At 32.5% G+C, this 15,309-nt stretch overlaps 1 protein-coding gene and 1 long non-coding RNA gene across 2 annotated transcripts; both read right to left on the bottom strand.

Moving 5' to 3' along the window:
* Positions 1-6,592: 6,592 nt before the first annotated feature.
* LOC119687025 lies at positions 6,593-8,850 on the bottom strand. The gene is made up of 5 exons (XR_005253081.1): positions 8,705-8,850; positions 8,131-8,542; positions 7,905-8,062; positions 7,222-7,846; positions 6,593-7,169 (listed from the first exon to the last, which is right to left on the bottom strand). It is a non-coding gene; the product is annotated as an uncharacterized LOC119687025 (long non-coding RNA).
* A 153-nt stretch (positions 8,851-9,003) lies between these two features.
* On the bottom strand, positions 9,004-10,565 carry LOC119689479 (methenyltetrahydrofolate synthase domain-containing protein-like). The gene is made up of 2 exons (XM_038104313.1): positions 9,338-10,565; positions 9,004-9,269 (listed from the first exon to the last, which is right to left on the bottom strand). Exons 1-2 carry the CDS (start codon positions 10,365-10,367, stop codon positions 9,004-9,006), a joined length of 1,296 nt encoding a protein of 431 aa, XP_037960241.1. The 5' UTR covers positions 10,368-10,565.
* Between the last annotated feature and the right edge of the window lie 4,744 nt (positions 10,566-15,309).

Raw genomic sequence — 15,309 nt, 5'->3', positions numbered from 1 at the left:
AAATTCCTGGTCAAAGGCGCTAGAAGACGAAATGGTGGCACAACTAAAGAATAAAACATGGGAAGTGGTCGAAAGACCGAAATTACGAAAAGTTATTGGGAATAGATTCGTGCTTCGAACTAAAGATGACGGGAAACAGAAAGTACGATTAGTAGCGAAGGGTTTTGCACAACGACCAGGTGAAGACTTTCATGATACGTTTTCTCCAGTCGCTCGTTCAACATCTATAAGACTACTTGCGGCACTGGCAGCAAAAATGGATTTGGAGATCCATCAGATGGATGTCATTACAGCATACCTAAATGGAGAGCTCGAAGAGAGTGTCTTCATGGAAATTCCCGATTATCTTATACCATTCCTGAACAAAGTTGTTTCATCAAAACCAGTGGGAAAAACTTCAACAATATTGTGTGGAAAAGTTAAAGAAACAGCGCAGCATTGGTTAAAGGCGATTAAATCAAGTAAGTCACCTGTATGTTTATTAAAGAAAGCTCTTTATGGACTCCGTCAGTCTGGGCTATCATGGTACATGAAATTGACAAAGAAACTACAGAATATGGGTCTAAGTGCAGTACAACAGGATCCTTGTGTATTCACTAAGCGTGAAGGTAACGACATTGTTTTGATGACAATATATGTAGATGATTTACTAATAGCGTCCAATAATAAGTTTCGTATAAAAGAAATAAAGGCTGCACTTGCGAATGATTTCGAAATGAAGGATTTGGGAATAGTAAGTAATTGTCTTGGCATCGAGTTTCATCAAAATTTAAGCGAGCATCAAGTTTTTCTTTCACAAGAGAAGTATGCAAAAAGCATCATTGAAAAGTTCAATATGAAAGACTGTAAACCAGTGAAGACTCCCATAGAATTGAACATTAAGTTAACGAAACCAACAAAAATTGATGAAGGTGTTATGAAGATGTATCCCTATCAAAGCTTGATAGGAGCATTAATGTACTTAGCTGTTACAACTCGACCTGATATTGCGTTTGCTGTAAACTTTCTTAGCCAGTTCAATTCAAATTATAACGTGGAACATTGGAAAGCAGCAAAACGAATTCTAAGATACCTTAAAGGTACAAGCAACTATGGTCTATTGTATGAGAAAAACAATGAAGAATTGTATGGTCTGGTTGACGCTGATTGGGGCGCTGACTTAAACGATAGACGTTCATATTCAGGGTATGCGTTCATTATATCAGGAGCAGCGATATGTTGGGAAGCTCGAAAGCAACGTACAGTAGCGCTTTCAAGCACTGAATCAGAATATATGGCCATATCTGAGGCCACAAAAGAAGCGTTATATCTAAAGGCAATCCTTGATGATGTTGGCATTACAAGTAAGACAATTGAAATCTTTAATGATAATCAAAGCGCTCAAAAATTAACGGAAAGCTTCAGGTATCATCCACGGACAAAGCACATTGATATTCGTTATCACTTTATTCGCAGCAAGGTTAACGACGGCACTGTTAAAATCAAATATATGCCAACAGAAGAAATGCCCGCAGACGTCCTTACCAAAGGACTCACTACAGAAAAGCATGTTAATTGCTTACGGAAATTAGGAATGAAATATTAAAGTCATATTTTATACATAATAAAAGCACTTTAAGAGGGGGTGTTGTTATGTAAAGTACTTTTTAAATATTAATTGCCTGGCAACTCTGGCCTGTCATTATTCTATATTCCTTTTGTAATTATTATTCATTATTCATTTTTAGTATAGTTAATAAAGCGAAGTAAAGAACATGTTAAAAATACATCGGACCGTGTTTCACTTTTGCTAAAAATATATAATAGGTTATGGGCCCAGCACGCTTCCACTGCGAAGTAAAAAGCACGTGCACATAAAAAGTAGATTTAATACGTGTATAAAAATGTCGGGAACGGTGATTCGAGTTGAACCGCTTAACGCGGAAAACTACGATACATGGAAATTACAAATGAAAGCTATTCTCATAAAAAACGATTTATGGTCATATGTCGAAGGTACTGCGTCGTGTCCAACGGGCGAAGGCGGCTGCAAAATGGATCAGCTTTGATCAGAAAGCGTGTGCTGATATAATGTTATCAGTAAGTGCATCAGAATTAAGATTAATTGCAGAATGCACAAATTCAAACGAAATGTGGATGAAACTACAAGCCACATATTCATCAAAAGGGCCTGCGCGCAAGGCGACGTTGCTGAAAAAGGTTGCACTTTCGCGCATGAAGGAGGGTGAAAAGGTTAGAGAGCACCTCAACGATTTTTTTGAAGCCGTGGCAAAATTAAAGGAAATTGACGTCACCATCGGGGATGAGCTTCTGGCCATACTGCTCCTATATAGCCTACCCGATTCTTTTAATACTTTCAGGTGCGCGTTAGAAACGCGCGACGAGCTGCCAAAGCCAGACATACTTCGAGTGAAAATATTAGAAGAAGCTGAATCGCAAAGGACAAAAGAAGACAGACATAGTGATGAAAACTCTCTATACATAAATCGAAATAAAAGCCGAAACGCAAAACAAAACAAACAATACAGTGATTCTAAACGAAACAAACAATGTTTTAATTGTGGCAAAATCGGACATTTTGCACGTGAATGTAAAAATAAAGCAAAAGCTGAAAATAACACGCAATTGAAAAATTCGGAAAAATCTGTAAACAATAATTTTAGCTATCATGTTGAAGATGCATTTATTAGCTCAATAAAAGAAAATTATTGGTGCCTAGATAGTGGATGTACTGCCCATTTAAGTCCAAACCGTGAATATTTTACAGACTTTCAAAAATCGAATAAAGTGCTTAACTTAGCAAACGACAACACAACAAATATAAACGGCGTCGGTAAAATGAAAATAACTGTAGACGTATACGGTCGTGATAATAACATTGATCTTAAAGAAGTTCTATATGTCGAGGACTTGCGTACAAGTCTACTTTCTGTATGAAAAATAGTAGACAGCGGATATGAAGTGCATTTTCGCCCTTCAGATGCAATCGTATTGGACAAATATCAGAAGGTTATAACTCGAGCGAAAAGATGTGGAAATCTTTTTATTGTTGAAAATAAAAATCATTTTGCACAAGTTGCTGAAGAAAAATGTGACATTGAAAAGTGGCACCAGAAAATGGGCCATATAAATGAAAACGATCTTAAAAAATTGGCTAGTAATAACCTAGTACACGGATTAAAATTAAATCCTAAACAAAAACTTCCGACTTGCGAAATTTGTATTAGTGAAAAACAAATACAAAAACCATTTCCTAAGAGTAAAGAAACTAGAACAAGTGACTTATTAGAGATCGTGCATAGTGATGTGTGCGGACCAATGAGAACAGCATCAAATTCGGATGCAAAATATTTCGTAACATTTATTGATGACAAATCACGCTATTGTCAAGTATATTTTATAAAACAAAAATCCGATGTATTAAATGTATTTAAGCAATACAAAAGAGCAGTAGAAACATTTACGGGTAAACGAATTAAGGCTTTACAATCAGACAATGGTAGAGAATACGTTAATTCTGAATTTAATTTATTCTTGAGGAAATTTGGTATACAAAGACGCTTAACTGCTCCATATACGCCGGAGCAAAATGGTATTGCTGAACGTAAAAACAGAATTCTAGTTGAAATGGCCCGTTGCATGATGAAACAAGCTGAAGTTCCGCCAAATTTTTGGGCAGAGGCCATAAATACAGCGTGCTATATTCGGAATAGGTGTCCTACAAAAGCATTGAACGGTGTAGTACCGCACAAGTTGTGGACTGGTAAAATGCCAACTATTGTACATTTTCAAGTATTTGGCTCTAAAGCATATGTCCTAAAAAAGGATAAGACTAGAGATAAATTCGATTCTAAGTCAGAACCTTACATGTTTTGTTGGATATTCAAACGAAGCAAAAGCCTATCGGCTATGGTCACCTACAAAACGAAATATAACAATAAGTCGTGATGTCGTGTTCGTAAACAAAAATATCTATCATAATAAATACGAAAACATTTATATTAACAATGAAAACGACTGCCAAACAAATGATTATATCGATATTGCGTTCGAAAATTGTGAAAATCAGAAACTGTCGGTCAATCCGAAAATTGTAGAAAATACAGATACGCGAGAAGAAAACTCCATTCGTAGGAGAGGTCGTCCGAGACTTATTCGCACAAATTCACGCGGTAGGCCTCGAAAAGAATATTACACGTCAAATCGGAATGGTGAAGAATCATCCAACGAAGACGAAAATACAAGTTCAGTAAGAAAAATTGCTGATAAAAACCATTCAGATGATGAACCTGACAACAACGTTTTTGAAGATTGTGAAATGGCGTTTCTCACTACATATCAAACTCCAGTAACGATTTTGGAGGCACTTGAAAGCGATGAAACAAATTCTTGGTCAAAAGCGCTAGAAGACGAAATGGTGGCACAACTAAAGAATAAAACATGGGAAGTTGTCGAAAGACCGAAATCACGAAAAGTTATTGGGAATAGATTCGTGCTTCGAACTAAAGATGACGGAAAACAGAAAGTACGATTAGTAGCGAAGGGTTTTGCACAACGACCAGGTGAAGACTTTCATGATACGTTTTCTCCAGTCGCTCGTTCAACATCTATAAGACTACTTGCGGCACTGGCAGCAAAAATGGATTTGGAGATCCATCAGATGGATGTCATTACAGCATATCTAAATGGAGAGCTCGAAGAGAGTGTCTTCATGGAAATTCCCGATTATCTTATACCATTCCTGAACAAAGTTGTTTCATCAAAACCAGTGGGAAAAACTTCAACAATATTGTGTGGAAAAGTTAAAGAAACAGCGCAGCATTGGTTAAAGGCGATTAAATCAAGTAAGTCACCTGTATGTTTATTAAAGAAAGCTCTTTATGGACTCCGTCAGTCTGGGCTATCATGGTACATGAAATTGACAAAGAAACTACAGAATATGGGTCTAAGTGCAGTACAACAGGATCCTTGTGTATTCACTAAGCGAGAAGGCAACGACATTGTTTTGATGACAATATATGTAGATGATTTACTAATAGCGTCCAATAATAAGTTTCGTATAAAAGAAATAAAGGCTGCACTTGCGAATGATTTCGAAATGAAGGATTTGGGAATAGTAAGTAATTGTCTTGGCATCGAGTTTCATCAAAATTTAAGCGATCATCAAGTTTTTCTTTCACAAGAGAAGTATGCAAAAAGCATCATTGAAAAGTTCAATATGAAAGACTGTAAACCAGTGAAGACTCCCATAGAATTGAACATTAAGTTAACGAAACCAACAAAAATTGATGAAGGTGTTATGAAGATGTATCCTTATCAAAGCTTGATAGGAGCATTAATGTACTTAGCTGTTACAACTCGACCTGATATTGCGTTTGCTGTAAACTTTCTTAGCCAGTTCAATTCAAATTATAACGTGGAACATTGGAAAGCAGCAAAACGAATTCTAAGATACCTTAAAGGTACAAGCAACTATGGTCTATTGTATGAGAAAAACAATGAAGAATTGTATGGTTTGGTTGACGCTGATTGGGGCGCTGACTTAAACGATAGACGTTCATATTCAGGGTATGCGTTCATTATATCAGGAGCAGCGATATGTTGGGAAGCTCGAAAGCAACGTACAGTAGCGCTTTCAAGCACTGAATCAGAATATATGGCCATATCTGAAAAAAGAAGCGTTATATCTAAAGGCAATCCTTGATGATGTTGGCATTACAAGTAAGACAATTGAAATCTTTAATGATAATCAAAGCGCTCAAAAATTAACGGAAAGCTTCAGGTATCATCCACGGACAAAGCACATTGATATTCGTTATCACTTTATTCGCAGCAAGGTTAACGACGGCACTGTTAAAATCAAATATATGCCAACAGAAGAAATGCCCGCAGACGTCCTTACCAAAGGACTCACTACAGAAAAGCATGTTAATTGCCTACGGAAATTAGGAATGAAATATTAAAGTCATATTTTATACATAATAAAAGCACTTTAAGAGGGGGTGTTGTTATGTAAAGTACTGTTTAAATATTAATTGCCTGGCAACTCTGCCCTGTCATTATTCTATATTCCTTTTGTAATTATTATTCATTTTTAGTATAGTTAATAAAGCGAAGTAAAGAACATGTTAAAAATACATCGGACCGTGTTTCACTTTTGCTAAAAATATATAATACCATCTTTTTCTTGTCTCCATATAGAACTTTAGTATGGTCTTGTAAATTATGACACATTATATTAATTAGTATAATAAATAATATTGCAATTGTTAATATTTTAGATCATTGTATTCGGATAACTTTTATTTTCATTGGTATAAGTGCTTGATATAATATCATAATTTATGTTACTATGTTTCCGGCTCCAATAGTGGGTGTGTAATATCAAATTGGCGTTAAGAAGTTACTGCAGCTATTAAAACCAACTAAAATCGGTTATGGCTTATACAGACAGTAAAAGCGATTGTGCTAGAGCTTTCAGCTGAAAATCAAACCTCCACTACAACTACTAACGATCCTTTACCAAATTTCATTTTTATAAATTTATTTATAAACATTTGTTTCATATTTATTTTATTGAATATTTGCAATTGTTCATTCAATTATATTAAACAGTCTGAGAATCGAGGACTGAATCCTTCAAATAATCGACATTTTAAATTACCAAAAAAAAACTTAAATAACCATTTGGAAGAACAAGTAACAACACAGTTACCTATACGATATGTGTTAGCAATTCATATGTAGATATGGGTCCATCACACTTTTTATACTGCTGGAAATATTAAATTTGTAAAACCGGTATTTATGAAAATCTCTATCAACCTCTTTTATAAGTTACGATGTGCAATCATCACGAATACAGTAAATAAAGAACTTAGGTGCGAACGAATTCATAACTTATAAGGTGGGTTTCCATATACGCAACAGTTCATAAGTTCATATCCAGTAAAATTTGTCAATCCATAAGTGTGCAGAGTAACCCAATGATGGAAAATGGAATGGTAGTCAGTTTTTGCATAATCACAGTCCTGTAATCGTGTAATTGTCCTGCTTCAGTACACGAATTCTGCCGCGTAGATCAAAACAACTTCATAAGTAACTAATATATCCGTTAAATAAACAGTTTCCGTTAAACAGATTTAAACACAGTCCGGATATTTAATTTTCTAAAAAATAATTGTTTATAAAGTGAAATTAGGTTTTTAAAATTTTACTGACATTATGTGCTCATAATCCAAAATGTGCAACATGTAAGCACATCCAAACACCTTCCAATCTATAATATTAATTGCACTTCTTAGTTAAAATAACAACAGTAAATTATACGATCTCCTTAAGTTGATAGCACCATTGTAAAAGTTGTATGAATTTTATGCAAATTACGCTTCCACCAAGTGTTCTTCACTATTGGTTCCAATAAACAAATAGTGACGAATGCCCAGAAGTCTTCTTCTAACACAGTTTTCTTCTTAAAAATTAACACAGGATACTTAGCACAAGCTAAATTGGCAAATCATCAACTAATTTCAATAACAGACGATTTTTAAATGAACACCCAAATCCATCTTCCAAGCAATATAAACTTGGAGTTCTTCTGAGTCAATACATTGTAGAAAAACGGACCTAAGTCTTCGCATCTTATTTTATTCCAAATCTGAAGTACTAGCAGTCTTTTAATTTTAATTTCATATTTCAATTGCTTCCATTTGTTGTGCTTCTAATATAACCGGAAATGAAAATGATTTCATATTCAAATCACCCAAAATCACATGGCGTGGAATTTGTGATTTGTGATTCATTGTGGTACATCATTGTTGCAGCATTAAAATCGTATTGCCTTTACCTTAAAAATAATGAGAGTATAAAAACAAAATAAAAAAAAAACATTTAATAATGTGAACCTCTACATGTGGCCAAAGTTGTGGGTACTTTCATATTGCACAGTCCTAACCCCATTATAATTCCTGGTCTGGAAATGATTTGCATACCAATCAGAATGTAGCGCCATTCGAAATAGCACTCGTAGAATTAAACAAACCTGAAACGCTCCGGGAGTAGTCTAAAATTTGAATAAAATTAGAGTCGAAAGTGATTTAAAAGCCTGACTTTATTAAATATAAATTTTACCTCTTCATTAGATAATAGATAGTGTTACGTTCCACACAGTTATGTAGCTATAGTATTGTTCACATTCATAATCATAGATTATAACACCAGTCTATTTGGAATTATATAACCGAATGATTATCCATAGTCATTACAAATAAAAAATCACAAGAAATTTCTAGAAGTGGGCGTCCATAAACACAATACATTAAGAGAAAGTGTTAGTCAGGTTGTGCAGGGGAATGTGTATTTCAATTCTGTAGTCGCAAGAACGCACATGGACAGGATTCGGAATGTATTCACAATGTATTACGAAATTTCATATTATTAGAGTAACGATGAGGTGCTCTTGCCCAAAATAAAATGAAAGCATGTCGCCATGTTAATCCTTTAAAACCTTCCCATGGGTTGTGTTTGTGTGCAAGGTACTTATCTGATAAAAAATAGATAAATAGATAAAATAATAAGTTGCTTATTGGAAATCCAATATATGTGTATATATAGGTATATATGACATTTGGTATATGGTATATGATATTATGTGTATATGGCATAAGTCATATATACCTTTATATCTTTTAAGTAAGTAACTTACATTTTAGTCTCTCACCAATTGGTTATATTGGATGTCAGGTAGTAGTGATATCAGAATTAGAGTTCTTAATGGATATGTGACAATGATAGACGTATTTATATATGTCAATGAAGACATTAATAAAATAAAAATAATATTAACAGAAACTAATAATTTAAAAATTTAATAAGACATAAGCAAAAAAAGAAAACAAAATAAAAGTAACCAAAAAAAAATATAGAAAATTAAAAAAACATAGAAAATTAAAAAAAAAATTGAAAACATTAAAAAAAAATTAAAAAAATGTGAAAAAAAAATGTTTAGTCCTTATCGGAGTGAGACATCGATTCAGAAGAATTGGAATCGATCTCTAATTTCTTTACATTTGCATCATATTGATACAATTTCACATGCATGATATTATTTTTTACAATTATTCTTTTACATTTTGAGTTTCCACAAGAGCACCTCCTTTTTACCAGAAACGATAATTTTTTTAATATGTTGGCAATCCTTATCATATTGTTCTTAGTGTAACGGCCATATCGACTGCGAGTAAAATAAAGAACGCACTTTCCATAATTGCCTGCATATGTTAAAAAAAATGAAATCTATTTAATAAAATTCTTCAATCCATTTTAATTAACAAGTTACCCTGCCAAGTTATCCCATTTGGACGTATATGACGTCTACGTAGTGCGTCCCTCAGATCCCATTCTCGCACTTTCGAGGAAATATTATAAAGCTTTATATAGTACTTTCTGCCTCTGCCCTTGCGATCCTTGTTCTTACTCTTATGGTAACGAATCGTATGAGCTTTCTTTGTTTTTCTATGCCTTTTTCTCTTTTGGTATTCATGCTCATCTTCTTTAAGGTCAGTATCGATTTCTTTGAAATTAATTTCTTTGCCTGATTTAGTTAAATATTTTTTTATCATGTGTAGACATGGTGTTTTGTTCATTCGTTTTTCAGACAGCAGTTCCCAAAAAATACCACTAGGACGTGGTAAGCGTTGAGGAACTCGTATTATCTGTGTACGGGTTACAATTATATCAACTCCAATATCATAGGGCTTAAAAAGGATTGGAGATATTTCTTCGATAACTTGCATGTCGGACACAACGGTGACGATAATTGTTTTTGATGTGACCATACCACACTCAAGCAGTAGTCCAATATTTAGGTCGGTATAACCGTTTCCACGTCCAATACAGTAACCCTCGCGAGATACGACAACTGATCCAATTATTACCATATCTAGTTCAATTTTATTTTCCAATGTAATATCCGTATGATATTTGGGAGAATATTCCAAACGCAACGCATCCTTTAATGTTAAGTTCTTTTTATCGGATGGCAACACGATTTTCTCAAGAATAGTGGTTTCCGATTTAGAGGGCAAATATAAATTTTTTTTAGCTTTTAACACTTCCACCTTAGCATGGCGTAAGCTCTTTTCTACTTCAACGTAAATATTCTTGGCCTTTTTGAATTCATAAGTAGAAGTTAAAATTTTAGACGCTTTTTTATTAGAATGGAAATCCGGTACTCTATTGTATATTCTAGTGATTTCCGGACCAAAACTGTTTTTCTCAAGTTTCTTCCACATTTTTAGGCGGTATTGCCGCTTACTAATTAGCAATTTTGCATCGCGTTTAATTTTCTTATATTTTTCTTTTGACATTTTTAAGGCGATTCTTGGAACAAATGAAATATATTCAAATTTCCTTAGTGGTTTTTTGTCAAAACTGCCTTTTTTAAGTTAAGTCTGTTACACTAACACTAACGGCAAAAGTTAAAATTTTGTAGTTAAATGCAAAAACAAACGATTATTTTCTAATGGGATATAATATATCCCCCGAAAACTCAATTACTTTTCTGAATGCAATCTTCGCTAATAAACTTTTAATTGAGTTTCTTAAACTATATATCTTAAAAATCATTGGCTACGTCATTAAGTTTTTGAAAGGTTTGAAATTTGATCTCACATTACGTTTACATTACCTTAATTGACCTAACTTATGTATGTGCAGCAATTTTATATAATATCCATACGAAAATAACCCTAGTGAAATTTGGTAATTGTAAGTGTGAACATAGATAGCGTGAGTAAATAAGAGCGCAAAACAGCATCAACGTACCAAAAATTTCACATCCAGCTAAACCAAATGGGAGATTTTTTAGGATTTTTTGCACTGCACACATTTAGCTATTTATCAACACGTATCGACACATCACTACATTATTGGCACAACTTAGAATTTCCCTCATTTAGAACACAACTTAGCCTAACTCGCAGACGACCTAAAAACTGTAAAAAGAGAATAATAAATAAATCATTTTACACACTCTCATTTGCACTGAAATGTTTTCAATTAGAGACAAATGTGTCGAAAACATAATCCGTAACCAAGAAAAAGAATCCCAAGAAGAGGAATTATTTCAAAATTTTAGACCGTAAGCGAGTTTGAGTATATTGAGGTAAAGTAAATTGAAATTTCCTAGAGATTTTTTTGCACTGCCCTACTCGAAATTCTGGTAAATACCAACATTCGCTGCCATACCCACATTATTTACTATTTCCCTCAATTTACCATCAATTTATTCGAACTCGCACACGGCCTGAAACTGAGTTATTGATTCAATAAAATTAGTGAAATTAAAGTTTAAACATTTTACAAATAAAATTTTTCAAATAACTTAAATTATTTAATTGGCCATAATAACCACTTTTGTATATCAAGCGCGGTTGGTGCTCCTTTAACTTGAGTTCTCTAACGGAGACACGATGTACTTATATACCTGTTTGCTTTAACTGCCATATTCAACACCTTTTTCGCTTCATGTCAATTTGCTTAATGAAATCAATGTCGTGTTTTGATTCGTACAAATTCGTACTGTTCGTGGTTGATTCGGATGCAATAGTTCTCGCCAACTCGCACAGGACCAAAAATCTTATGAAAAACTTTTGCTTTAAAAACTTCCATTGTTGATTCATCATTATACGATATCGTTCATGCTTGTGCACCATACAGACGGTTGACTTTTTGGTAAAAGTTCCTGTTTCACACACTACTATTTATCGTACGATTGGTTTCATCGAGAGAGACTTTGGAAACCAAAGATATCTTCTATAGCAGTTTCAATGAAGTGAGAGATATACCACAATTATCTGTCGTAAGGTAAAAATATATCCCCATTGCCGCCATTATCACTATCGAGAGCAAAGGATTCGTTTATTGGTTAGAGAGTTGAACGGTGAAGAATTCGACTGTCTCGTGTAATTTTAGCTTATTGGGCTTCAAATTTTTTATCCAACATATCAGTACCAATTATTACAAATTTTAACTTTACGAATGGACTTATTGCTCTGTGAAAATTCTTTTTCTATAGCGGAACATTAGATTTAAAATATTTTTAATGGTACCTAATCCAGTGTTTGATGCAGTGCTCACATATTGAAAAAGAATTTATTTCCTGATATCAATTAAAAAAAATAAGAAACTCATATTTCTGCGACTTACAGTTAACCTACTTTCGTAATTAACTTCGGAAGTATTCAGCTTTGATGTTTCTCATACAAAATCCACACAGTAATGTGATGTTCGCTAAACAAATTTGATATTAAAAATTGGTTTAAGTATTGCATAGAATTTCTGTTTGAGCGAAACAATGGTCACATCTTATAGATCAAACCAGCCAAAGAGACGTACAGACATAAAACTCAATAATAAAGATATAGAAAACTATTTTTAATGATAAGTGATGCAATTTATCGGTGGTTCGAAGAACTAAAGATTAGAGATATGGACAGCTTTATAAGGAAGAATTGAATTCCTTCTTTGCTATGCAAATATATGTATACGTACATACATTTTTTCCGACAGGCTGCCCTACTTAGCACTATCTAATCTCAGAGTAATTACTAACCGCACGTGGCGGTATGCAGATCTTAGATCAGTCATTGAATAATCATGAAGCTTATGAGGAATACACAAATTAGTCTGTGAGATGGGTGCGACTCTGCAGAAACCCCCCAGCTATCAAAGAGTAAAAGTGCCCAGATGTACTGCCTCGGAAAAGGCTCAACATAATAACAAATATTAATTACCAAATAGAAAAAGGTGTTCTTGAAAAATATTATATTTATTATAATTAATTACAAAATGTAAAATTGGAGAATATTATAATATTTTATTTACACTTACTATTATCAGACATCATTAACATTTATTTTGTATAGCACATTATGTATGAAACAATATACAAAATAGTTAAGAGAATAAAATATCAGGATTTAGTTAAAATTCTTTTACATATTGAATTAAGTATCTGTATATTAAAATAATATATATTTATTATAAATGAATAAAATCATTATATATCTATAAATATATTAAAGACAACAATAAATCAATAAAATTTAATAGTTTTTACTAAAAATTACGTGGCGCCAATTTTGTTTTAAAATTATAATCCATAAAACCATAACTTTATTTCCATATTTTCCTTTAATTTTTATATCAATAGAAGTAATATAAAAAGTTTCATAATAACTTAATTATTTATTAAGTGAAAAACAATAAATTGAAAGAAATGTTTGTCTTATTAGTTATCGCATTATTTATAAAATTTAAATTTGCAGTCCACATTATTGTGGATCATTGTGATGCAATAAGAAAATCCGATTACTTCATGCTGATTACTTTGTAAATTAGTATTTACAATAGCTGCGTTTAAGCAAACAATGATTTAGGTTATTTTTGCTGAAACGATACGGATCACGTATGAAAATAATTGACAACGCATGCTGTGTTTGCTTACTACATTTTTTTGTGATTTGTGTGAATAATTTTGGAGCTAAATGAATAAGTGAGCAAATTTTGAATATAAAAAATCTGAAAAATAGAAAAAAATAAAATAAAATCTGTTGAAATGTCTGAACTATTAAATGTAAGTTTTTATCACGTTTATTTATTTTTCAATCACGTTAAATACCAATTACCGAATTATCGAACTAGGGGAATAGCTAGATATACTTCTAATATATGTATTAAAATAAGTTTTCAGTTATTCTAGTATTAGTAGTAGTAGTTCAATAGCTTTGTTTTTGAAATCAATTGTGTGACTAATTGGTTAATGACTATATTCAATAATAAAAATAAAAAATTTAAAGGTCCATCCACACTAAAGCGAATTCTTGCGAACGAACGAACATTCGCAAAAGTTCGTGGTACCTGCAAAAATTCGTTCGTTCGCAACATTTTGAATATTAAACATCTTAAATAGGCTATATTTATTTCCATTATGTCGAAATTACACATTTTTGTTGAAGTTTAAACATACTGTTGTGTCGACGAGTGTTTTATTGAAATTTGAAAACATAATCAATACTTTCTTTATCATTTTTATAAAAAATTAAAAAAAAAATTAGTATGTGCATACAATAATTAGTAAACATATGTTGGTGAAATAAATCAACTATAATCTTTCATATACAGTCAAACTTCCGTAACTCGAAGTCCAATTTTGCAAAGAAAAGGTTCGACTTATGGAAACTTCGAGTTAGAGAGATTTTTTATATTTTTTATGAAAGAAACTAGAAATACATTTTAAGATATTTATTTATTTGCAATCAAATAAAACACAGAAGTTAAGGTAAATTAAAATAATCAGAAATTAGGGTTAGGGACTTTAATTTTTTTCTTATTTTCAGTCAAAAGATTTTTTACCTTATTCATACTCTTAATGTGATCATCAGTTGTAGTATCATTCGTTTGTACAAATTCAGAATTTTGAATGAGTCATTCATTCTTGGAACGCTGATGAACAATTATATCCACCGAACCCTCATCATCACTTTCCGTTGCGCTTAGAATTGGATCCAGTAATTTAGAGCTGTAGTGCTCAAAAATATTCATCTGTAGGAAAACTTGACGTACAAATTTCGTTGTCAGGCTTTAAACCACGCTGCCAGCGACAGGCATTTGCACAAAGAAGCAACATAAGAAAAGAAAAATTAAACATTTGATTTGGAAAAAAGGACTTTTCCTAACACCAAAACGGATTAATATTTAAAACAAAAATTCAACTTATAGAATGCACTTTGCCACATTTCTATTGGCACGTGACAATATTTTTATTCGAGTTATAGAGAAATTCAAGTTATAGAAGTTCGAGTTATGGAAGCAGGATTATATGTAAATTGCTCTCTAAACCCTGGGTGCACTGTTTTTATTCGAGTTATAGAAAATTCCAGTTATAGAAGTTCGAGTTAAGAAAGTTTAACTGTATTTTTTATTGAAAATTTTATTTATATGAATATTATGAGATATGTTTAAAAATGCAAATCACAAACATATTTACAACCGTGTGTGAGTTCGAGTAAATTGAGGTGAAGGAAATTGAAATATCTTAGGGATTTTATGCACTGCACTTATGTAAATATTTATTTATTTAGTGCACTTATTTATTATTTTTATTTAAAAGTTTTCAAAGTTATTTATTTATTTCTTAAACATCTTATAAAACTTTCATAATGATAACATATCTAATTTAACTAATTTTTATCTAATTTACCCTACTCAAAATTCTGGTAATCACCAACATTCGTTACCATACGGACA

Source organism: Teleopsis dalmanni, chromosome X (assembly GCF_002237135.1).
Source record: "Teleopsis dalmanni isolate 2A chromosome X, ASM223713v2, whole genome shotgun sequence".
Classification (NCBI taxonomy): Eukaryota; Metazoa; Arthropoda; class Insecta; order Diptera; family Diopsidae; genus Teleopsis; species Teleopsis dalmanni.
This window is presented reverse-complemented; position numbering and strand designations above follow the sequence as displayed.